The 25,942-nt window shown below is 39.0% G+C and overlaps 1 protein-coding gene across 1 annotated transcript in view; it reads right to left on the minus strand.

Annotated features, from left to right (window-relative positions):
• mrvi1 (murine retrovirus integration site 1 homolog) overlaps positions 1–25,776 on the minus strand; it is a 36,778-nt gene extending 11,002 nt beyond the window's left edge. Inside the window, exons 1-26 of the mRNA XM_005467004.4 lie at positions 25,760–25,776; positions 25,298–25,379; positions 25,088–25,207; positions 24,812–24,992; positions 24,387–24,451; positions 24,246–24,306; positions 23,995–24,153; positions 22,021–22,138; positions 21,863–21,913; positions 21,688–21,765; positions 21,556–21,612; positions 21,423–21,482; positions 21,248–21,303; positions 18,690–18,783; positions 18,489–18,617; positions 18,335–18,414; positions 17,360–18,071; positions 16,471–16,618; positions 12,415–12,443; positions 4,495–4,713; positions 2,150–2,256; positions 2,010–2,071; positions 1,120–1,293; positions 899–976; positions 724–749; positions 440–496 (exon numbers count right to left, since the gene is read on the minus strand). Coding sequence (XP_005467061.2) covers positions 440–496; positions 724–749; positions 899–976; positions 1,120–1,293; positions 2,010–2,071; positions 2,150–2,256; positions 4,495–4,713; positions 12,415–12,443; positions 16,471–16,618; positions 17,360–18,071; positions 18,335–18,414; positions 18,489–18,617; positions 18,690–18,783; positions 21,248–21,303; positions 21,423–21,482; positions 21,556–21,612; positions 21,688–21,765; positions 21,863–21,913; positions 22,021–22,138; positions 23,995–24,153; positions 24,246–24,306; positions 24,387–24,451; positions 24,812–24,992; positions 25,088–25,207; positions 25,298–25,316 — 2,940 coding nt within the window. The 5' untranslated portion in view covers positions 25,317–25,379; positions 25,760–25,776. The remainder of the gene's footprint in view (positions 1–439; positions 497–723; positions 750–898; positions 977–1,119; positions 1,294–2,009; positions 2,072–2,149; positions 2,257–4,494; positions 4,714–12,414; positions 12,444–16,470; positions 16,619–17,359; positions 18,072–18,334; positions 18,415–18,488; positions 18,618–18,689; positions 18,784–21,247; positions 21,304–21,422; positions 21,483–21,555; positions 21,613–21,687; positions 21,766–21,862; positions 21,914–22,020; positions 22,139–23,994; positions 24,154–24,245; positions 24,307–24,386; positions 24,452–24,811; positions 24,993–25,087; positions 25,208–25,297; positions 25,380–25,759) is intronic.
• Between the last annotated feature and the right edge of the window lie 166 nt (positions 25,777–25,942).

Consider the following 25,942-nt stretch of genomic DNA (forward strand, 5'->3'; position numbering starts at 1 on the left):
TGACTGTGACCTTGAGTTCAAAGTTACTTAAAACTCATCATTACCAAACAAACTTGAAGCAATGTGATGCAGAGCGGGCCAAAATTCCTCCACAACGCTGTGACAGACTGATAAAGTTGCACAGAATACAATGATTTCAAGGTATTGCTGCTAGAGGCGGCTCTACAAGCCACTTCACAGGACTGCATAGAGTCCTGTGAAGTGTTTCTTTTTCACATGACTGCACAGCTGAGGTTGATGGGAAATTCATGCTGGTTTTTGGTTAAAGGTAACAGACAACTTATAACATGTACCTGACAATAACATAATAAATCTTAACAAAGGTTACAGGGAAAATTTTGGCCTTTTGAATGATCACAATCGTGTTTTTCCTCCCCACATTTGACATTTGAGTTTTGGTGTGTAAATAAACAAAATGCAGTAAGCCTGTTGCTCGTACCTCCTGGTTCTGACTGGTTGCATCAGGCTGCTCCCTCCCTGGAAACACCTCCTGATACTACAAGAGATAATAACAACTTTCTTGTATTAATATTTACTAAACTGATTAAAATTTCCCCAAACTGGATGTTTATTTCTTTGCGCTGTTTTTTTTTCCAGAGACAATGTTCCACTTCATATGAAGCAAACTAATTAGAGGACCATATAAAAAACACAATAAAAACTCCAAATGTGGCAAACACGTCATACTTGAAAGCTGTTTAACAGTGAGATCAGTTTCTTTACCTGGATTGTCTCTGAGGGTCCTGCTGCTGAAAGAGCAGAAAACAACTTACAAATCATCTTCACCAACTCACGGAGTGAAAAAATGACGCCAAATTAGGAAAAAGGTTAAAAATAAGGAGTGTAGTTTATTGTTAATAAATCCAAAGAGCCCAGACATGAGACAGAAAGCACACACCGGTCTGAGGGGCCACAGTAAGTGAGCTGCTTCTCGATGAACACGGTGAGGATGATGGCGTTGGAGTTGGTGAAAGACCTGAGGTAGGGGGGTTGTGAAATAAGAATCAAAGCTATAAATATCTTCCATTTAAATGAAACACTCAGACACCAGCTTCACTCTCACAAATCTATGTGCAGTGTTTTAGTTTGTGTATTTATATATTTGTGCGTGTGCGCTACCTGTGGGCGAATCGGTGAGGCTGCTGGTGGATCGTCGGCCTCGGCGTGTCAGGAAGCGATCGCTGACCTTCTTGGCCTCTTCAAGCAGCTCCAGGTTCTTCTGTCGATCCTCCTCAGAGAGCTGCATCTCCGGGAGCGGATCTTTCACCAGGTCAATCACATTACCTGTGCTGTCTGAGAAAGACAATATGAAGGACGACACATGTGACACACAAATGCACACAGACCCGTAAAATTTCTGCTTGTTCCTGGTACCAAAATATAAACAGATAGTATACTGTAAAAAAAAACAACAACACAAAATTAGGCTTCAAAATATATCAGATCAAAAGTGTATGCTCTGTTGTATCGGTGCAGCTGTGTCTCAAGTGTATTTATGTGGGATTCATTGGTCTAAAATCTCAAAGCAATGAACAATTCACAGATGGATATAAGCCAGTAAATCAGCTGATGAGTGCTCGCCAACTTGGGGATGATTTTATTGTCTCCTCTTCTCGGAAACGGGCAACAAGCTAAACATCAAAAGTAATCAAAGCGCCAAAAGCATTTCGAGCATGTGTGAGTCTCAGGATGCAGATGACCAAACTTAGTCTTAATGTCATAAAAATTCTTGTGTAAACACGCACCGTGAGAACATTAATTTATCTTTATACATCGCTGGATAGGTCTTTCAACAAAACTGATTTGAATATGTTTTATATATAAAAAGTCACTGTGAGAAGTCGCGATTTGACACAGTGTTAAAAATGTTTACCTAAGAACGGTTTAGTTATGGAAAAACACTTAAAAATAAAGTGGAAAATTTTTATATGGTGCTGCGCTACATCAAATAATAACTATTACATCATAACACAGTAAAAACTACAGTTGTGTGTGTGTGATTTACCCACCAATTGTGGTGATGGGCACCCCGGGGGAGCTTCTGACCACGCGAGCTCTGGGACTGTGTGGTCTGAGAGAGAAAACAGTGATGATCTGGAAATGCTGTCTCTGTTTCAAATTAAAATTGAGAAAGCTACTGGACGATTACCTGGCCTGTTCCAGCGGACGTCCATCCTGATGGACAACCTTAGCCTGCTTTGGGTAGACGATGGTGGGTGCAGTCATGACAACAGCTCGACTTTCACCTGGTACTAACTGTGCAACACAACAAAACTTAAGTGTGCATCACTTAATACAGCAGCCAGTTTGTGATATTAGATTAAACACAACCTTAATAAGGAGCAGATCTTTTTAAATGAATCTTGAACTTACACAATAAAAGGGTTAAAGGTAGATTTTGAACATTAACTTAAACCTCATACTACATATTCCCCAAAAAACAAAAAAAGAGCCAAATTTCAACAAACCAGTTTAAATCTGGCTCTAAAAGGAGAATATTGACTTCCAGAGAGTCTATTCCCACTTAAGCGCAAAGAGGTCTGTCGCCTCTAGTAGGTTATGATGAACACTATTGTGGAATAGCTTCAAAAGGCTGCTAAAAGTAAGTACGCAAATAAACAGAGACTGACATGAAACCCTTATTCTTTGAGAGGTCCTCTTAAAGCTTATCTTTGCAATAGATTCTTGAAAAAGGAGTCTTTCTGCTGCAACAGGCTGCTGATTCACCGTGGCTCTGTTCCTATAAGGGTGGATACTTTTATAGTGTTGGCTTATGCACTGAAGATTGTATTACACAGTTTCATTACTTTCTTCAGAGATTTCTTATCTATCTTGTGTGTTTATGAGGTAAAGGGCACTGTTCTCTGAGGTTTAGCCTGTTTAACTCTTTATTATCTCTGGGATGATTAATGACTCAAACTCGGAGTCTGCCCCATTAAGATCTGTCCTTAAAGTCTTTGAAAGCATTTCTAATCTTCAATTATTTCAATGAGATCGCTCAAATGGCACACAGATAAAACTTCAGATTATTACCATTACCGTCACCACCAGCCTATCACAGGGCTAATACAGAGAGACAGACAACTATTCACACTCACATTCACAGCTAAGGCCAGTTTACCTAACACCACTAAGTGCATGTCTTTGAATTTGGGAGGAAGCCGGAGTACCTAGAGAGAACCCACGCAGACATGGGGAGAACATGCAAACTCCACAGAGAAAGACCCAGGATATTCTTCCTGTCAGCCAACAGTGCTAATCTCTATGAATACAGAAAAAAAACTAAGAACTCAGACAGATTAATTAAGAACAAAACCCCCCAAAACGTAACCAATCATGGGGATCTTGACAGGAAATGCTGCTGACGTCACAGAAAAATGCAAGCTGGTGTAAACTCTGGTGTTTTAAACACAATATCGTTTAAAGTAGTGATGTTTAGCTGCCGGGGGTGGGGTATGGGAGTCAATCTTCTCTGTATCTGTCTGTCACATGTGACATTAAACAGACAGAGGATGTGGTCATTGAACGGGAACTCAAACCATGGCTCCAAACCTGAGAGCCCAGTCCAACTCCGGTAAACATGAGTTAAGCATGGACTTGTCTCACTGAAGAAGCTCTTAAGCAGGGACGTTTTTTTATCCTGTTGTATTTATCTTCATAAGTAATTTTAGATATAAAAATGACTGATGTCTTAATCTATGTGACCTCACAGCGGGCTACAGGCATCTCTGGACAGCTACATTTCCACTATAAGGAAACTACAGTCATTTAAGTTGTACAAAATAGTGACATATGCATCTATGCAAGTTTTTACAATACTTTTTTTTTTTTACGATAAGGAGCAAAAGACCTGCATTTATAAACTTTGCCACACATTTTCTTTTAAAAGTTGGTAAATTGCTTTTTCCTATCTAACCAAAGGGCTCAAATTTGTCACAAAGGACATAAAGCAGATATTTTATAGAGTCAAGGTATTTGTCAGAGAGTTAAAAAAAAATCCTGCTGTGCAAACTTAAAAGCAGCTTTTACCCTTTTTCAAACACCTTACTTTACCTTGGCTCAGGGAAAGTTATTATGACAACCGGAGTGACTTTCAAAGAATCGTAAAGCATTCATCAGTCACCAGAATGAAATTCATTTCCAAACATTTAGTGGGAAATAACTAAAACATGAGTGCAAAAAGAGTAAAGTATGTACCAAATCAATTGCCAAAATTTCAGTTTGTTAACTTCTGTCATTCTTTGCGAAGCGCTGCCTTGGTCTGACAACAGGAGGGAACATTTGTGACAGAAGAGGCTTAGTTAAGGAAAATAACACTTTGCTCTCACTTGAAAAGGAATGAATCAGTGACTTCTTCAGTGAAGTGAAAGAGGAACTTCTTTCTGAGGGAAAACTCAACATTGATAAAAAATTCCTTTCAGGGCCAAATGAAGTATGAAGTCAGATGTTTTACCTAAAAAAAGAATATCAAACAGGGACAGCGGCTGCACTTACTGTGCTGGGAGAGCTCGGGGAACTGTCCATCTCCTCTGGAGAGTCCTCCTCTTCCTCAGGCAGTGTGGGCATGGCCGGGCACAGAGAAGGGCGAGAGCGGGTGTGCGGGAAAACAAAAGGGGTCTCAGCAGCAGGCGAGGCGTCACCGGACTCCTTGAAGTTACAGTCACTTTGTTCGAGAGGAGATGTCTGCAGCAAGTCTCGCTCTTCTTCCTGGAGCTATAAACACACAGAAAACCAAATACATGCATTTTAAGCATGATTAGAGGCATGCTGAGGAGAGCTCCTTCCGATCAGCAGCAGTTATTAAACTAGTACTTTAGCTACTTTTCAGGAGAATGCTCTTTCTGCCTAACCACAGCTAAAAAAAGGATAAACCAGAACTAAGAAAAACATTGCACTGCACAAACAACTCCCCAAATAGCTCCATACACATTAGTGAGATTTCCCAGCATACTGCACATATGCATCAGAAATGAAATCACCATGACTCATGTCGAATGTATGAGTTTTAAACTTTCATGTGAACAGGATGATTTCCAGTCACAGCGTCAGGAAGCATCAGAGAATGAAATAACATGAAACATGCCAGGAGTTCATATTGGGAGTTTTAACAGGAGTCGTCTGTAGTGCAACAAGACTTCAAGGAATGCTTCCTTATTCACACAGAGTCACCACAGTGGGTAGCTCTGCATTTTCGATTTGGTAGATTTTTATACCAGATGCTTGTCTTAAAGCAACACCAAAGGCATTCCTGTCTGCTTCCAGGATTGAACAGGAGAGCTTTTGCTTGTTCGACAAATGTGTAAACCACTACACCATGAACCACTTAAAAAAAAAAGGAATCCTTCTTTGTCTGATTCATGATCTTAATAATACGCTGTCTAAATTCAAAAGAAACAACATGCAGCAGTTAAACGCAGCATCTCTGTTTTACAGCACAAGTGACTGAAATCACAAACAAGCACTGCTCACGAGTGAGCCTGCAATGTTTCATGTGCTTTTCTTCCCACACTGTGACTTTCAGCAGGCGGTTACTGTTTTGACCACAAACAGTGACTGGGATGCGCTTTGTTGTTATAAAACGCTGCTACAGTCAGTTTAATTTGCTCTCACAGGCTGAATGAGGCAACGAGCTCCCGAGGGGCAGCGCAAAACAAACAGAAGGACTTGTAGATAAATTATGAAAAAATGATTTAGTGGATGGTGGATGGAAGATTACTGAGAGGAAGAGACTCGTGTGTCATTCACATGAAGGCAATCAAAGTCAATTAATTAAAGCTTTCCTGACTAAAATTGTACAGTGCTGTGAAAAAGTATTTGCCTTCTTCCTCTTCCCAAATTTTGCATATTTGTCACATTTACATGTTTCAGATCATCAAAAAAATTAATATTAGACAAAAGTAACCCATGTTACTTGCAGTTGCAATTTTTAAAAAAGACTAAGCCAAGTTCAGTTTCACTAGCCCCACCCAGGCCTAATTACTGCCAGACCAAGAAATCACTTAACTAGAACCTATCTGACAAAGTAAAATAGGGTAAAAGATCTCAAGAAACACCACATCATACCATGATCTAAAAATCAGCCGAGAAACAAAGTCTATCTATTTGAAAAGTATGACAAAGCCATTTTTAAGGCTTTGGGACTCCAGTGAACCACACTGAGAGCCATTATTCACAAATGGAGAAAACCTGAATAGTCGTGAACCCTTCAAGGAGTGGCCGGCCAACCCAAATTACTCCAAGAGCACATTGACAACTCATCCAGAAGGTCACAAAAAATCCAGAAGAACATCTAAAGATCTGCAGGGCTCACTTGCCTCAGTTAAAGTCAGAGTTAATGGTTCAACAATAAGAAAGAGATTTGGAAAAAATCACTGCTGAGCAAAAAGAACAGAAAAGCTCAACTGACATTTGTAAAAAAAAAATCTTGATGATTCCCAAGACTTTTGGGAAAATATTCATAAAGTGTTGAGACAAAAGTTAAACTTGTTAGTAGTCCACCTCTGGTTTTGGAGTGACCTAGTCACGTCGAGGCCATTAAGGCTAAAAAACTCTCTGATGCGGCTGAATTAAAACAATTCTGCAAAAAGGTTGGGCCAAACCCCCTCCACAGCGATGTAAAAGACTCACTGGCAGCTATTGCAAGCACTTGATTGCAATTCTTGCTGCCAAGCTTGGATTTGACTAGGGGCATTTACTTTTTTCACACAGGGCCAGTTAGTTTTGGGTAATATTTTTTTCCCCTTCAATCGTCATTTACAAACTGCATTTCATATTTACTCGGATTATCTTTGTCGATGCATCTCTTCTGCTTATCTAGATCAGACAGCTGGAGCCTATCACAGCTGCCACAGGTAGCCAGTCTGGTGCAGGGTCAACACATAGATACAGTCAACCTTTCATATTTACAGTCATCAACAATTAATCTAAGCTCATGCATGGTTTTGGACTGTGGGAGAAAGCCAGAGTACCAAGAGAGAACCCAGGCAGCAGACCTAACCATTTCACCACCGTGCTGATAGCTTTGTCTAATATTAAAATTTGTTTGAAGATCTGAAACATGTAAGTGTGACAAATATACAGAGATATAACAACATATGGGCAGCATTAAGAGGAAAAAGTCAACTGCAAACAAACTGAAGTAGGATTTAGTTTTGAGGAGAACGAAAATGAGAAAAATGCCTCAAATTTGCCAATTATATAAAAATCTAAATAATCTTGGCCCCAAGATAAGACAAAGCAGGGAACGATCAGCTAACATGAACTAAAATGAGTGCAAAGATTAGTATAATCATCAATGCTGAAGCTGTAAAGGCTGTGTAATCAAAACTTATGATGCTGCTCATGCAAATGTGTAACATGTAGAATATTTTATTAACCAAAGAGAAGAAAACAAGGCTGTGTGATTCTGTATGTATCATAGTGGTACATGTGAAAACAATTAAACTATTAATCAATTCTCAATAAATTATTTTTAAAAACCACCATGGATTAATTTTACAGCGTTCAAAGTGCCGTCTTATTGAGTTGAACCAAAAATGTAACAAAACCACAATATCACCACATGTGCTGCTGTGTTGATGTTCACACTGGAAAAATAATTATTTATTTGTTTGAGCTGATGTTTACCGTGGACACTGCAGCAGTTACCTGGCTCCCTAAGCTACAAGCCAACCTGACTTAATGCGTGCAGCTTGTTTGAACCATTGTTTGAACACACAGCGCTTCCCTTTTCAGTAACAAATTTATGCAAATCACATGTACTGTATTTTTAAACCACTCTGCAGAGGAGCACGGTATACTCATGATCTACACAACTTCTGTGTGTGCTAATGTAATGCACGCATTTGTTTGATTTCACCAGAAAAAGAGACATTTACATACGTCCAATCAGCACAGATGTGAGCCCTCTTACTGCCTACGCTTTCAAATCACGTGCAGCAGCTTTGAATAATACGTGCAGGAAAGAGGAAGGTGTGATGAATGAATGGTTATTTCAGAGGTATGGCAAGTGGCCGTGTGATGGACGAATCCTCTGAGAATTCAAGGCCAAAATATGCTGAGTGCTGCTCAGTGTCATCACAAAGATGACAAGTTCTTGGGAACATATGGGGACAGAAAGGCTGTGAGTCACTGGGGAGGAAATGGGTTGTTTAACTCCTCCCTGCGAGCAGCAAGGACATTTCCTGAATGCAGGGACACTGTCATATGCGACGGAAGCATTTAAAACAGATGTTTTTATACTTTAAAACGATATTTCACGTTGGTAGAAAAGAGTTAAAGAGATGCTGGTTGCTTTGTTCTTAAGGAGAGCCAGGACGTTTTTATCTCTTTTTTTTTCTAATTCTGTAATTAACTGTTTTAAGTCTTCACGTGCTATTTATAAATTTAGAAGAAAAGAAACTAGTTTAAGGTCCTTCTGAGTTACTCACAAATGAGCTACTGGTTATTTCTAACTAACTGCTCTTGAACTTACTAAACTCATGAAACTATTTAATTTTGTGCAAAGATTTTTTATTCAGCCATAACCTGATTTGTTTCTAATTATGGACAGAAACATTTAGACAAAGAATTTGAACAATAAAGGAATCAATGATCATGTTTTGCACAATGAAAGAATTCTTTTAAGGTTCGCTGTGAGGCAGGCAAAGTAGGACCCAAATGGAAATAAAAATACAAACTATAGTTGCTCAGGAACAAATAAGACACGGCAAGGAATCTTACTGAGAACACACGAGGGAGAACATGACGAAGAGCAGAAGGAAACTGTGGACATAAATACACACCAGGTAATTAGGGAGCAAGAAAGCTGAGGAAAACAAGACTCAGGCGAACAGAATCCAACTAATCAGACAAGGGGAAGCAAAACTAAACACACCACACAGGGGACAAGGGACTATCAAAATAAAACAGGAAATAGCAAGCACTCAGACCAGGAGTACGACATGTGAACTTGAAACAGGAACAGGATATAAACAAACATGGAGACATAACTGGCTGGGGAAACAGAAAGGGATTACAAAAGATGTTTTAAAATATAAAATATATAAAACCAAAATACAAGATTATCAGAAATTCAAAACCAGAAAATCCCAAGCACCCTAGAAACTCAAAACCCCGGGTCCAAGAGCCAGGGACCAAGATAAATTCTAAGAAGAAGCCCAAACAAAGTCAACCTACTCTGCAGGAGGTTAAATGGTGTGGTGTTTCTTCAGCAGACCGTGAGACTGAGATAAATATTGCATAGTAACTGAATCACTCTGATTATTTCCTGAAAAGGGGGTCAGAACATATGGGCCTGAGTGGTGATAACGCCTTAAAGACTTAAAGTACTTGTTGATTTGATGAGGAAGCTTCATATTGCAGCGTACTTTAGTGGTCACTTTTTCTGTGGAGGGAGAAATAAGGACCGGCATCCTGCTCCCCTCCTCCTCTTACATAAGCCCATTCCCTCTAGCCAGATTTGTTTAAAATTTGGTTGTGTGAAGCATAGAGCACAGGGCCAACAGAGGAAGTGGTTACCACGCAGTCGCAATCTGAGATAACAAGTCAGAGGAAGTGTAAGAAAGAAAAAATGGATTGACGGCGATACATTCATTTAAATGAGGGAGCAGACTAAATCCACAGGCTTCAAAAGATGCATGGTCACATATGAAGGCGAAGGAAACATGAGACAGAGTTTCACTTGCAGACAAAAAAAGCACTTTATGCAAACTCATACCAACAGTTATCTAGAATATCATTTACCCACAAATATTCATGCACATGTTTGTTAAAGCTGCAGAGACCATAACTAAACTGAAACTGCATGCGTCCACCACTGTGCATAATCCACTGTGACCTCATAGCTCCTTGCAGCCGATCATCTAAACCTGTCCACAGAGAGCATGCACCTTACCTGAGTCGGGTGCTGTAGTGCTGTAGAGAGAAACACACACACACACCGCGGCTGATCTCTCCAAGTCAGACCGACTTCCCACAGTCAAAGCGTCACCCTCAGCCTTTCCTTCAGAAAACTCCTCTACCCTCAGGGCTTCTCCTTCCTTCTCCCGTCCCCTCTGTTCCCTGTCTTTTTTCAGCAGCAGCCTCTCTTTCACTCCTGGGAGCTTTGACCATTTAAGGAGAAGGGCTCTGTGAGCTGCTGTGCAGTGTGTGTCTCTATGTGTGTGTTTGTGTGTGTGTCAGACCGCTGTTCTCTTATCATCCCTCAACTTAACTTAAACCTGAAGAAAGATACAAAATGATGTTATTGTTGCTTCAGAGTTTGTGTGTATGTGTGTTATTTTTTCACTTTTTACTTTGTCAGATGTGTGGGACACTTTTTTGCATGCTGTGGTACGTTTGCGTGTATGTGAGAAACTGATGGATCGATTGTGCCTGCCTGAGCTTTGTTTACTCTGCTGGCTAGGAGGAATCCATGCATCCACTTCCAAGCTCTTGAGGTCCATTAATGTTTGGTAAACTGCCCTTCCAAAGCTTCTGTTATTCATGCTACTTTGTCTTAAAAGTCCTGAAATCATCTTGAGTTTTGATGGGATAAAAAAGGAGGACAGCAGTCAGATTGTTTGTATGAGTACAGCTGACTTTTACAGCAAATTACAGCATAAAATTTTTATTTAACATGGGCTTAAGTCTTAAGTAATCATGTGTGAAGGAAACTGTTGTTGAAAGGAGGAACTTGTGATAAAAAGTCAGCTGTTTCCTTATTTGATACGACTACTGCGATGATTATCTTAATGCTATTTTGCCAATAACATTCTGCTGTTTTATTAAGCAGGCAATGATGATGATGATGATGATACTAGAGTCTACAAATAAATTAAAATAAATTATCAGATTATTGTTGCAGACAAATTAATTCCTATTTTACCCTTTTAGCAGGTAATTGGGGGACTAAACAATTAACTACTATAAGGGTTGCTCCTGGGGTGGGGGAGAGATTCTCTGTTTCAAAGGGTCACAAAATAACTTGGAGGCAGTTCTGTGATTATAATTTTATCCGCTCAAACCAACCCTGATAAATTCTGCTGAGTGGTAATTAGTTTAGTACTTACTAATGCATACTCATGTGACTCCATGGAGTTGTATGAAAAAATAAGTACACCCCAGGATTCAGTAGCTTGTAGAAATACCTCTAGCAGCAATGACTTGAAGTATGTACGACTTTAACAGTGTATCATATCGTATGGGGAGGAAATATGGCTCACTTATCTTGAAGTGTTGCTTCAGTTCATTGAGGTTTATGGGCATTTTGCATTATGCACAGCTCTGCTGAGACCTTGCCACAGCATTTCCATCAGGTTGCAACACCTTTTCTTTTTCAGCCACTCTCTTGGGGTAAATTTACTGGAACCTCCACTAACTGGAAGATCGCAGCATTTTGTTAACACACACCTGAATGCTCAAGACCAGCAAACTGCCAAAGCCTCCACTTTTCCAGAGATGCTCACACTTGCTGATGATCGATTAGTCAAGGTCATTTGATTATCAGCACCTGGCTGTGACTTACCTGCTTAAACCCTCTGGAAGCAACACTTAAATTTTTGCAGGTCTGCATAGAGTCCTGTGAAAAATACATTTTTCCAACATCTGTATGTGCCGTCTAGTCATTTGGGCCTATTTAAAGCCACCCATTTGTATAATTTCCTATCATCTGCCAGAGCTGCCCTACTCATTACATACATATGTAACTTTAAGCAGATAAGTGTTCACTTTAATAGAAAATAAAGGCAGTCATAATCCTAGCATATGTATCTATTTTTGCATGTTTGTATGTTCCTTATCTCCTCCTAGACGAGTGGACCAAACTTGATAAATCTTTGCTTAAACACTGCTCTCGCTACTCTGACTGCAAACATCTAGATGGCAGACACAAATATTTTATAAAAATATATTTGTATGTTTTAATGGTTCAACTTAGACCTAAATGGGATATTAGATTAGATGCACAATGCATCATAACATGATACCATACCTTTATAGCACAGGGTTTTTCAAGTTCATTAAATGTTTGTGTCCTGCTTCCACATGTTCCATTAGGAGATAAAAGCACGCTGTTACTTATTTTTAGGGCAACTAGAGTTTAGTTAAAGGGTAAAAAAATATTATTATTTCCCCCTTAAAGCAGGGGCTAGAAGTAATATACAATGAAACAATCATATGAAGTGCAACAATCTTAAAACTGCTACTAAAACATTAGCACAAATCACATTTAGATACTTTTAATCGTGGCCTAAAGTCAAACGAAGCAGTCACACTTTATCTTACACTGGCAGCCTAACATAAATACACATTTCTCACAAGTCACTTCAAAAACCATAAAAGACATAACAATCACACCTAACCTTCAGTTGTGCCTCTCAAATATAAAACAATAGTGCATTTTACAGTAATGGAACAGAGGGAAGGCTTACTTACCGTGCTGTAGCTGCTTCCTCCTGTGCCACCTGTGAGAACCAGAGCACAGACAGAGAAAACAGATTGATTTGCATTTAACAGGAAAGCATGTGCAATGCAAATGTCAGGAGAGAGTTAAAAAAAGAAAAGACTAAGTGAAACATGCAGAGAGAGAGAGTGAAAGAGACAGAAACAGAAACAGAAAACAAATAGGGAAGAAATAAATTGAGTTTTCTGCTCTGTGAGGCTGCTGCCAGCAGCATGATATTCATCAGGCTGACAGAACTACTGTAACTCCCGTTTCAGGAAGTATGTTCCCCACAAACCACCTCGATAACTAGGGGCAACAATAACCTGGCAACCGTCTTAAGTGCATGAGGTGTTTGAGCCGCTGGTTGAAAGCTCTTGTCTGCTGCTTTAGGGGCTCCTGATACCAAGCAAAGGGTTTAATATCAGCAACTTTCAGACAGAAGCACCCTCAGAGCTCAAAATCAAAGTGTCACTTTAGAGGTAATGAAAGAGCTGCACAAGAACAAGTATTATTCATGCATGAGAAAACACAAAGGGGGATACAGTACTAGAAACACTCTCAACTGGGTTTATGTTCCAGCTGTTGAATTGTAGCTTATGAAAAAGTGCAAATCAGACTCTGAAACATTCTGCGTAATGCATGCAGTCATTCACAGCTAGTATTTACCTTATAAATCCTTTCACAAGTCCATGAGGGAGAAAAAAAAAGTGGACTTTTTTTTTCCTTGCCAGATCAAATTCTTTCTATTAGTGGAAGAAGAGTTCAACCTGCCCACAAATGAATTCACATTCCAGCTTCCAGCTGTTATTGCCACCTTTCTCTCACTTAAAGATTGCCCCGCGAAGGAGCGCACCGTTTACAGCCACCACATACCACGCAGAGCACAGAGACCCACTGCTTTTCTAAATTATTTACATTCAGGCTTCAGGGGATCTTTAAGCTTTAAGTAACCTGACTGTGCTTTGTTTTAAACAGAGACATATAACTTAAAAGTAGGTTTTCATCCACAGTCTTACACTGGTATGCCTAGTGTTCATTTAGTATCCCAGATCAATGCTTTATTAGTTCTAGGAAGACTGAAAAGTGTATAAAATTGTTTTACAGCCACAACCACAGGCACTGCAGCACTCAGACATTTAAAACCTGAATATTTATTATTCTTAATCATGCTGTTTGGTAGTTTATAATCAGCAGTCACGCTAGCAGCAGAGTACTTTGGATATGAATGATAGAGAGTTGCTCAGCAGGTTCACCAATATAGTCCACAATAAAACCCCTAGCTGATGGAGTGCTATGATTATTCCTCAGTAGGATGAATTTCACTGATTTTAGTCTTACACATACAAGTGTATTGTCTAGTTTAACATAAGATGGTTTTTATACACTGAAATAATTCCTGCATGTTGACCGAAATAAGACGATAAATATGGCATAGCTTTCCACAGACTGTATAAAAAGATCGAAGCAGTTGACTTAAATGGGAAGTTGTTGTGTATAAAGTTGAAACTTGCATTCTTTCTAATGGCTAGTAAGGCTAATTTGGTTGCAAAAGTCTGATCTTGCTGAAGCCGCCAAAAAATGTAACTATTTTTCACTTAATTTATGACATTAGTAAACACTAATGTTGCGCGAAGGTAACACACCAATAAGCCAATAAAGAGATAAACTGAGCAGAAGTGAGTTCAGCTTATTGGAGCGACCTTCCACCACAGTCCCAGTTTCTCGTGTAAGCTTTGGCCTCCTGCATTTTGTAACTCATTAAAACACATGAATGAGTGCAGACTGCAGTCCTGTCAGCTTCTCAGTTAGATCTACTTCTCAGTTGTGCAGCATTTGTCTCGCTTAAAACACACTGCAAGAAGCTGAGTGTTCAGTTGTTCTCTTAGCTACGTTTGTGTTAAGTTTTGCTTGTCAAAACTACCATCCATAATCCCTCAGGACAACATTACAGAACAGTTTTAACTAGCAAAAAGGTGTAAAAGGGATTATATAGGTTATATATAGAGAGAGAGATTATATGGGATATTATCTGTAGTTGTATTGAAGTTTTATATGTGTGTATGTATGAATGTGGAGAGAAAAGAGACGTCCTCATAGTGACAGTCTACTATTACACACTATTCAAATCAACAGACGTCAAACTCTGCAGAATAACCTTTATAACCATGTAAGATAAAGTGTTTGCTGTTTATTCTGAAGCAGCCTTTGCCCATGTGGATGCAGCTTCATTTGCTAAGCAAAAACAACCATAAGTGCACTGGAATATAAACTTTAGATGGGGGTGGGGGGTGTTAAATAAACAATTGCACACTGAGGCAAATACTGTAAGTTCGTTTAACATCGAATTAAAATATAAATCCACCCACTGGTTCACAGGAGTTTCTACAAGCTCCAAACTATGTATCACAAATAAACAGTTACATGTAAGACTGGCTTGTTTTTGAGAAAGCAGAAAGTGGAAATATTTGCCATGACCTTTCTTGACAAGATGGGACACAAGTGACCTTTGCTTTGGCCAAAGTACCTACCGCAATAATACATGAAGAAAGTCATTAGTGTACACATTAGTGAACAGATGTATGTAACTGATTTCTTCTTCTTTTTTTTTTGCATATTTCTCACACTTAAATGTTTCAGTTCATCAAACAAATTTTAATATTAGTCAAAGATAACCTAAGATGATGTAAAATGCAGTTGTCAAATTGTGATTTTATTTCATAAGGGAAAAAGCGATCCAAACTTACTCCTAAACCTAATAATTGTATGTGCCACCCTTCGATAAGTGATCATGAGAAATGCTGGGGGTGAATTTTGGCCCTCTCTTCTTTGCAGAATAGTTTTAATACAGTCACATTTGAGGGTTTTTGAGTATGAACGTTTTTTTAAGGTCGTGCAAAATCATCTCAATCAGATTTAAGTTCAGAGTTTGACGAGACTAATACAAACCCTTTAAGAAATGGACTTACTGGTGTGTTTGGGATCATTGTCCTGCTCTTTGAGCTGATGGACTGAGATACTCGTCCAGGTGCTGAAGCAGCAAAGCAGCCCGAGACCATCACACTACCACCACCGTGTTTGCCTGTTGTTATGATGTAAGCCAGATGTGACGGGCCTCTTTTTTTCTCATCAGTCCAAAGTTTTCACTTTAAAAATTCTCCCATTGATGCCATTTTTGCCCAGTCTCTTTCTTTTGCAAGTGAGGACTGCAGTTCTTTAGATGTTGCTCTTGGTTCTTTTGTGACCTCCTGGATGAGTCGCTGATGCGCTCTTGGAGTAATTTTGGTAGGTCAGCCACTCCACTGTTCTCCACTGTTCCAGGTTTTCTCTATTTGTGGATAATGGCTCTCACTGTGATTCAAAGCCTTAGAAATGACTTTGTAACCCTTTCCAGACTGATAGATGTCATTGACTTTGTTTCTCAGTTGTTTCTTTAGATCACTGAATGATGTGTTGCTTTTTGAGATCCTTTAACCTGCTTTACTTTGGTTTCTATTGTGATTTCTTGATTCAGGAGGTCTGGAAGTAATCAACCTTTGGTGGGGTTGGTGACATTGAACTCAGATTTCCAAAAAATGCAGTTTATTGCAGTTAATTCATGATTTAAACTGGGGGCAGTTACTTTTTCACACAGGGCAAGATAAGTTTGGATTGCTCCTTTTCCTTTAATAAATGAAAACATCATTTACAAACTGCATTTTGTATTTACTTTGGTTATATTATTATATTATATTATTTTTTGATTATCTGAAACGTGTAAGAGTGACGTTAAGTCTCTAAAAATATGTTTGTATAAAAAAGTACTTGAACTTCAGTGTGTTTACATAAAGCATTAGTCTACGTCCCCTGCTTTTCCCCATGCCCCATTTTGATAGATATCATACACTCCCACCAGAGCTCTCCGCTTCCCCCTCACTGTACCAGCTGCTGTGTGCACAGTTTATTTCCAGACATCCTCAGGGATTACCATTATAAAAGGAAGTTGCTTTAATTAATGTGCATCTAACAGAACCACATTAACACAGAAGATGGATCTCTGATATGCATACCATTCATGGACCTCTGTGGAGGCTCACTGACTTCTGGGTTTAATGGAGGTGCAGGAGGAGAACGCTCTGTTCCGCATGCTTCCTCGGGTTCAGCCGTTAACCGTGTGGCATCTGCTCCATGATCATTTGGCAAATTTAGATCTGGAGACTTCAGGAAAATACAGACAAAAACAACGGATTGCTACTGTTTCCACTGGATTACAAGTAAAATAGGTGATGGACTTTAAGGCTGTACACATGAAAAATTTGTGGAACACTTTGCTAAATCCTGTGAGAATGTTTATGTGATCCTGCTGATTGTGCTACTGCATTACCACACAAAATGCAAATAAATGAGCATTGCTCATTTTTGGAAGTTGTTTGGAATCACTCGCTTCCAACAGTCAATCACAGCGCAGGCAAAAATAGCAACAAGAATAAAATTCTACTGACCAATAAAATGTCGATTTTTCCATAGAAATAATACATTAGATTGAAATAAATATTTTATAACATGCTGGTGGGAATTCTTCCACGTGGTTTTATTTTTATTTAACCCTTTCATGCATAGTGGTCACTACAGTGGACAGCTATTCAGCTGTTTTTTTGTGTTTGTGTCAGTGTTGATGGTATACTTGCACATAAACCACTACATTGGACACTGATGTGTCACTCCATACTCTGCCACCCACTGGTTGGCCAGTGGACTGATTAAGTGGACATGTAAAAAACTCTTTGTAAAGTAAATGTTTTAAAAAATGAAGTTTCTTAATACCTAAAGATGAATAAAAATACCTAAGAAAGAAATCCTGATTGAGGTTGTCATAATTCATGTATGAAAGGTTTAAATAAAGATACAATTAACTTTGATCTTATGTAAAGCAGAGACGTGTTTCTAACACAGACAAACCTGAGTTGGAGCGTTTTCTGTGATCCTGGCCTCCAGCATGTTTAGCTCCTCATCAGTGTTTGCAGCTCTCCCCAGAGCCTCCTCCACCCTGTGAGTGATCCCTTCCATCCTCACTCTCACCTGGCTCACCCTCTGCTCGCTCTTCCTCACCAGCTGGGCAGTCTCCAAGGCATTGTTGACCATCGCCTCCATCCTCCTCAGGGTTGCCAGAAGCCTGTCTGTGGTGTCCTGCTCTGAAGCTGCTCCGTCTGTGATACTAACAGGATCTGTGACCACTGAAGCATCCTTCTGATCTCTCGCCTCTTTCTCCGCAGTTCTGTCTTCTTCTTTTCTCTCTGTATTGCTTCCTTTGTCAGTATGAAGAACTCTATTGGTGTTTTTTTGCTCGGTGTGCTCCTGTGCAGATCTTAGTGATGCTTGCAGATGGCAGACATGCTCCCTCATATCAGTGATCTTCTGCTCTGCTTCCCTGAGCTTTGCTTGCATCTCAGAGACCTCCTGAATTGACTTAATGTCTTTACTTCGGACCTTAGCCCCCTCTACGCTGAGGGCTTTCCACCACTTTGCCACAGCCACCTTCTTGGCCTCCTTGATGGGAATCTGGCTCCCACTCTGACTTTCCTTTTGTTCCCTATCCCAGGCTCTCTGCTGATCCTCCACCTTCTCCCCTTTATCCTCCCACACATACTTGTACAATTCGAGCTCCTGCAGCCTGAAACCACCACCACAGCTTTATAAACATCGCTGTAATGTCTGTAGTTACCAAGGGGTACTAAAAGTGCACTTATCCCTGATACGGTCTTGCACACGGAAGATGGTAACTGGTATGGTTATGTAATGGAGATGCCCATAAATACACTGTAAAAACCAGACACTCTTTTTATTAGCTTAGCTTCTCAGAACAAAGACTAACATCAACCAAAACCAATCTGTTACCATAAGAGGAGAAAGGGAGGTTAAAAAAAAATCACATACACATTGAGAAGCTGCTGCTTGATTCTTGCCTGTTGCTGTTGAGGAAAAGGCCTCTCCTGCATTTCCACAGGAGCACAGTCCTGTTTGTGAGAGAAGACCAGTGAGATTTCTCAATATGTACATTACTGCATGCTATAATGAACACCATCCTCACCCTCTCGAGATATTTATTGTGAAGAAGGTGAGCTATTTCTGCATTCGTGATCCTTTGGATAATGCTTTGAATATCATCGCTGTGCGTGTGTGATAGGAGACTTATATCATCCAAAGCTCTGTGATGTTCCTGCAAATGAAGGAAGCATCAACTACATGAAATGTTCTGTTAAAAGATCTGCAGGTAGCAAGCATTACTGACCTGCTGCATGTCCTTCATCTCGCTCTGCAGAGAGCGATGGTTTGGAGGCTCACGACTGTAAAGTCCCTGAGGGCTGATACAATGTCTTTCATACCTGTCAGAATAAACCATGTGTTTTGTTAAGATATTTTATAAATTATAATTTTTTCGATTCATTAGCTTCCTAATGAATGTTAAATGGGTACATTAAATTTACATTAAGTTACACAAGAAATGCACTTTGTTTGTTTACTTGACCCTACCTGAGAATCCTTTAACAGAAAACCTATAAAAATAGTCATCCATTGAGACATCCATCCCACAGAGACAAACAACCATTCACATTCACACTGACCGAAAAAGTAAGCCAATGCATAAATGCCAAAAACTGCAGTTGCACAAAACTGCAAAAGTGAGTCAGTTTCCATAGACATATGGCTCTCTCACATAGAAAGTGGCATGTGCTTAGAGCAAGGGTGTCAAACTCATTTTACATGCGAGCCATATGCAGCCCACTTTGGCCCTAAGTGGGCCGAAGCATCAAATCTCCCCTTTCTGTCAGTTTAAAGAAGTCCCATATTTAACTGTTTCTACATGATAAAGAAAAAACTGCTGTGACAAAGAAAGAAATCTGTCAGCACGACTCTTTGGACTTTATAGAATTACATAAAAAATTCTGGTAGCTCATTGCCCAGACTGTTAAACTGTAGTTATAAAAAAAAAAAGAAAGAAATTTCTATAGTAAAAAGTAAAAAACAAACAAACAATGAAATTGTCATTTAATTGTTTATTGATTAATTACTTTGTGTAGTATTGAAAGTAGGTTATCAATAAAGATGTAAAAGTAATAAAAGTAAAGTTAAAAGTCCTTAATTTATGCTTGTTCTTGTTTTTGATGAGCAGCAGATCAAACAAGTTAAGAATTAGAAATGACTTCAATCGCACATTCAGGCCTGTGAGACTCATTTAGACACTCTGAGCCATGGCTTTGTGGTAGCAATTTTTTATTCAGTATTTTCAAAAACCTTATTTTTGTGCAATTACCACTACTAGGGAGAACACACATGAGGTTTAAGGCCCAGACAAGTTAGAAACCTTTTGTCCTCCACAATGGAAAATGTCTGAAAATAAAAACTGGTATCACTTAAGGCCAGTTCCTAATTTTATAAATTCTGCCCTCAGCTCTGCACTTTCCAATATACTTGAAATCTAGCCAGATGCTGCTCATTTTATGTTTTCACTTGTTTCTTCACTTTTTCCTGACAGGCTAGCAGTTAAATACAGTGTTGTGCCAAAAAGTGATTTCCGGTCTTTGCCAAAAAATGATTGCGGGAATTTAAGCTGTTATGGCTTGTTGACCTAAAATCTGTCAGAAATCAGTCAAAGCTTCTCTTATGGAGAATATCTAGTAATTTAGAGCCAGAAAGAACATTCCTATCACAAAGCAGCTGCTGCAATCAGTTTTTGGCAAAGTGACTTTTATATATCCTTTATTTATTGGGGTAAAAAGTGTCATTGACGTTAAAAATTTGTTTTTCCAAGAGAGATCTAACCAAGAGGGCAGCAGAAATTGTAGAAAAACCCCCCCCATCACAGTTCTATAAACTTACTTAAAGTGACCAAAAAGGCCAGAACCAATGGTAATATGGGTACGATTACATCATAAAGATACTTCAAAAACAAGTCGTTTCTTTATTTTATATATAACCTCTTAATAAATCCTGTTCACTACAGTCTATTTACTAATATAAGTAAAGACATTAGATATAAAGCACACATAAAAACATTGCAAATCACTTTTTGGAAGACGATCAGTTTTTGGCACAACACCGGCTCCCCCTGTACCTGGCCTGTACCATTACACTTCCTGTCATCGGAACGTCTGCCCCCTTTCCTTCTTTCACATAATGGTATGAGCCCAGTCTGTCTTTGCATGTGATTGGTCGCATCTTGTGCCCATCAAAATAAAGTCACTCACTCAATTGGTTGATTCTATTAAGGATTAAAGTTCTGCATTATTTATGCTAGCACACCAACTTACCGGTGGGCTAACTGATGTGGGGTTTGGTGCTTTTAGGAGCGTTATTAATGCAGTTATCTAACAAATAGATTTCATGTGCAGCTAATTTTACTAACAGCCTGTCCAGGAGGTCTGCACTCGCTCCCCAGTTTTAGGGAGTGAAATTCTAATATTTTTATTAGCATGTTTGCACAGTTAGAAGCTACTTGTGTCTGTGGATGCAGTAACGCCAAAATTGATGGTTCATAGTGATAGCGATGCCATAGTGATAACTACCATAGTGATAGCTATGCTGGCTATATCCATCTTTTATTTCCAGACATGGATGTTACTCGCGTTAGAGAGCAACAGAGCTGTTGCTCTGATTTTCATCCTCCCTTTTAAAAGCTACAGTGCAAATCATAACACAGTTTGCCACTCAGTTGAATAGCATAGTATTGTGCTCAACTTAATTCTCCTATAATTATCAGAATCATAGAAATCTCAAAAGGAGCCCTTTTGAGAAGAAAAATCAACAGTCAGCACCATGTTACATTTATAAGCAATTAATTAAAAATACCTCAGAAGAACTTGGTTTGAATGTTCGTGTAATCTCATCAGCTCGGATTGCAGACCCTACAACACCGGAATAGAGGAAAAAGATTTTAGTAACATCTGATTAGCATTCAATATGATGTCATGGCATTTACAGTATCGAATATTCTCCCTTCAACTCTAAGCTCTATCAAACATACCTCTATCATTCTGTGATTCTCCACATGAGTATTCTTCATCTTTTCCATAAGAATGTCTTTCTAGACAGTTAAAATAAAAATTTTAAAATGTGACAATTTCAACTTTCATCGTTAGGAAAAAAAATGTACTTACCTTTGATATTTCTCTGTCTCTCAGTGTCAACATAATCAGAGTTTCCTCAAGTCCAGCCTGTGAACATACAGGCTTTTACTAACAACACAAACTCATTACAGTGTAGAGACAATTACACTCATCTCTTCTTACCCTCAATTCAGCGTTGACCTTCCTCAGTTTGTTGAGGCTTTCTTCAGAGCATGTTTTCTCAAAGATTAGTTTTTCATTCTGTGTGAAGATGAGAAATGTTTGTTTATGTAAACATCAGTTTTATTTTTATAACAGAAAGCGCACACATTGGGCATATTTTTAAGATGTACATTACCTTGTCTTCAAGCCTTTGAATATCACTCTGAAGACATTCAACCTCATTGCTCTGAAGACCAAAAAAAAAAAAAAGACTTAAATGTAAATAGTTGCCATATAAAATAAGCCAAACGCAGCAGAAAGTTTCACTGTGGGACTGCTGAGAGTTTGACATACCAGTTTGGAGCAGCTATTCTGGGTCCGACTGGCTTTCTCCCGGGCCTCTTTAAATGCTTGACGTGTCTCCTCCAGTTCTTCTGTCAGAGATCTAACTCTCACTGCTGACCTCTGAGCACTGCACACGACAAACAAACCAAGACAAACAAATTACAAGGTAATTACATGACCGACTACATGAAAAAAGATACTGACAAGAACAGACCAAATAATTAATAAACTAATAAATGTATGTCTATGAGACGATTCCTTAAGTAAAAGTTTGAAAGGCCTATTTGTGCCATTTGGAGTAAGTAACTGATGTTTATTCTGTATTTTTTAAGAAATGGGCTTGTTATATATGTGTGGTGGGTGGAATGATTGTGCAGCATACATTTCTTATGGCTTTAAATTTTTAAGAAAAAAGAATTGGATTTTGAATTTTTTTAAATTTTATTTTGAATTTTCTCAAATCCACACGACGTCTCATTAGTGATCACGATTGACTACAACTGGTAGTTTCTCTTTATCAGCATAAAAAGGGTTTGTTTTACAGCACTCATTGGGCTGACCAATACTCAGAACAATGGTTAAAATCCAAATAACTTGGTGAAAATTTCTTGGAGCTATTTCTTAACAATTCAACCACTTTGCCGAGGTCTGGAAGAAGACCCAAACTGTCACCCTCAGATGAGAGGAAATTGGTTGGGATGTTCAGGAACAACCCAGGGACCATCAAGACTCAAGCCTGCAGTGAACTGGAAATAGCGGGAACACAAGCATCACTGTCCACAGTAAACCTAATTTTAATCAGCATGGACTGAGAGGGTGTCGACCAAGAAACAAGGCCCTGCTTCAGAATCAACACCTTCAAGCACAACTAAAATTTGCAGCTGCTCACATGGACAAGCCAAATGTCTTTGGAAAAGTTTTATGGTCAAATGAGACAAATATTGCACTATTTGGTCACAATAAAAAAGGTATGTTTGGAGGAAAGGTGAGGCTTTCAAACTTCACAGCACTGCAGCAACTATCTTGCATGGTGGTGGTAGCGTCATGCTCTGGGGCTGTTTTGCTGCCAGTGGTGCTGATAGTGGAAAGTGGATTAAATGATGAAGAAGGAGGACTACCTATAAACTCTTCAACTTCACCTCAAATCAACAGCTACAAGGTTGAAACTTGGACAGAGTTCGGTGTTCAAACAGGACAGTGATCCCAAACAGACATCAATACTGCTTTTGGAATGGATAAAACAGGCTAACATTAAGCTTCTGGTCTTCCGAAAGCGATGACCTCAAACCTATTGAAAATTTATGACTACACTCCAAAATGAAATCAGTCATTTTAAATTAACTCCAGCAGTTCTGCCAAGAAGAAGTCAAATCTCCATCCAGAATTTTATCAGAAGCTTGTTGACGGCTACCAAAAGAGTCTGGCAAGTCACCTTCACTTCATCCCTTCCACCAATTTAAATTAACTCTGCCCATTCTGCCAAGAAGAATAGTCAAATATCCTGCCAGAAGCTTGTTGATGCTTATTAAAAGAGTCATTTGAGGTGAAACTTGCTAAGGGACGCTTAACCAAATATTAATGGCGGTGTATGTACATGTATTTAGAGCCTGTATATATTATTTTGCCCCTGTATGGATTCGAGAAAGTCTAAAGAAATTAAAGATGCATGCTGTACAATCATTTCACCCTGAAGAAAAACAGTACAGAGAATAAAATATATGTGTTGTCCAAACCAGAGTGCACCTATATCAAATATGTGCAGTCTATAATGACTGCTATTGGTATTTCTGCTCGTTTTTAGTCATTAGACGTTTATTACATTGTTACCGATCACAGTTTGTCACTTTAGAAGTGCACATACATGATATGATATAGTTTACTTGAATAATAAAACAATCTGCTTTTGCTGGAAGTTATTACAGTAGTGTAATCTTACATGCTAGGACTGCAGTTAACTGTGGAAGAAATGAGTTTATCCTTCACCTGATGAGCTTTGCTCGCAGCTCAGTGATCTCCAGAGTGAGCTGCAGGTTCGTGTCTTCACATTGAGCAACAGTCCTCAGCAGACTACTGTTCTGCTCACTCAGTTTGCGGTTGGCATGCTTCAGTTCAGCCACTGTACCTGACAGGTCTTTTCCATCGCTGAAGCCAAAGAAATGGTTACTAATGTGTAAAATCAAACTGGTTAGGGAGGTAAACATAAACAATGGTTAAACTAGAAAAAAATATCCAACCAGAAACACCGCTGGCCTTCTGATGACGTCTCTTCGCTTTGACAAAATGACAAACCCAGCCCTGAAAGGAAATGAGGAGTAATGAATTGTTTCATATTTAATAAACTGAGTCTCAAAACAGAATAAAACCTGGAAACATACCATTTGCATTTACAGGCTCTTCAGATGTGTTTGGCCGAGGTACATGGCTGCTGTCCTCATCAGTACTGTAACACAGGAAAACTGAGTGATATCACAGCTGATTAATAAAATGTTTAATTGATAGAAAAGTAGGCAATACATTTAACTGGACATGCCCTGCTATGTTTGTAAAAAAGATAAAATGTGATGGACATTGTAGCAGACCATCTTCACTTCATCCCTTCATATTTAAATTATTCTTCCTCTTGCTTTAAATGACTACATGCAAAAGTAATTATTTAAAGTGGAGCTAACTTTAAAAAAAGTCAAAATAAAAATATATTGTTAGGAACTTTAATCTATAGTAACAAAATATTTAATTAGATATGAAGTTTATAGATGTTATGTAAAGGTTGCAGGTCCCTTGTGTACAGTTTCAGTCTCACCTGTCCTCGCTGCACTGGGTGATCCACGCCCTCATGGTGGAGTGAAACGTCTCTCTGCTCACATGTGGGTCCTGACAGTCAGGGTCGAGCAGCCGTTGCAGGGCAGCCAGTCTGTCCTGCCCTGGGCTCTGAGCAGTCATGGTGTGCAGGTACTCGAAAATGGTGGAGGCTAACACTTCTCCTGAAGGCAAGAGGGGAAAAGGAGGAAATGAAAAAGACGTCACACCATTACTGCACCGTTTTTTTGTCTAAATGAAATTCGGTCCATCTGTATACCTGACTTGCTGCTATTACACGTATCATACACGATGTCAAGGAGTTCATGTTCAGAGAATCCGCTTGTATCTTTGCTGTCCTCAAACACATCGTTCATCCCACAGCCAGATGTCTCCCACACTTTACATGTAAAGAGCCAAATGTTAGAAAACGAAATGAATATGCTGTATACTTGTTTGATACTAATACTGGATAAATTGAAACACTCACCATTATTGCCGTCAGACATTGTATTTGTTTCTCCTGAAGCCACAGAGAGCAACTATGCTGGACAGTCATGTCCCTGCATGACCTGAAATTTAAATAAACAAATGCATTTTAAACTCTGTGCATTGTGTCTGGAGGCTAAAACTAACAGACTAATATCATAAAATTGAACATAAATTGGAATTAAGTATTATCCTTGATGCAAATTGGAACATAGATTATTTTTAGAAACTAAATGTAACCAGTCTTCATAAAAATGAGTTAAAAAAAATGCAGGTTTTCAGACAGTACAGTTGTGTTAAAGAACTTTCACATGAACCAAATTTCCACCTCTGAAGATTCCTGCAGGGAAGACAATTCATATGGTTTACAGTCAGACTGGAAGACACATATGTTTTTGGTCTTATCTCACATAGCCTTTAAACATTTATTTTTAAACAGAAACAAGTCAGAAAAAAATCTTACTTTTCAGTCCGGACAGGTTTTCTGCAAAGAAAATTTTTCAGTAAGAAGCATCACCTTATTGTTTGTCTTCTACTCTTTAATACTGAAATACTGTGAAGTCTTCAAGGTGCTTCTTTGGTTTTCAGTACTCACATCAAAACCAGCTGACATCCCCTCAGCCTCCCTCCCTTCACCCTCATCCAC

Source organism: Oreochromis niloticus, linkage group LG1 (genome assembly GCF_001858045.2).
Source record: "Oreochromis niloticus isolate F11D_XX linkage group LG1, O_niloticus_UMD_NMBU, whole genome shotgun sequence".
Classification (NCBI taxonomy): Eukaryota; Metazoa; Chordata; class Actinopteri; order Cichliformes; family Cichlidae; genus Oreochromis; species Oreochromis niloticus.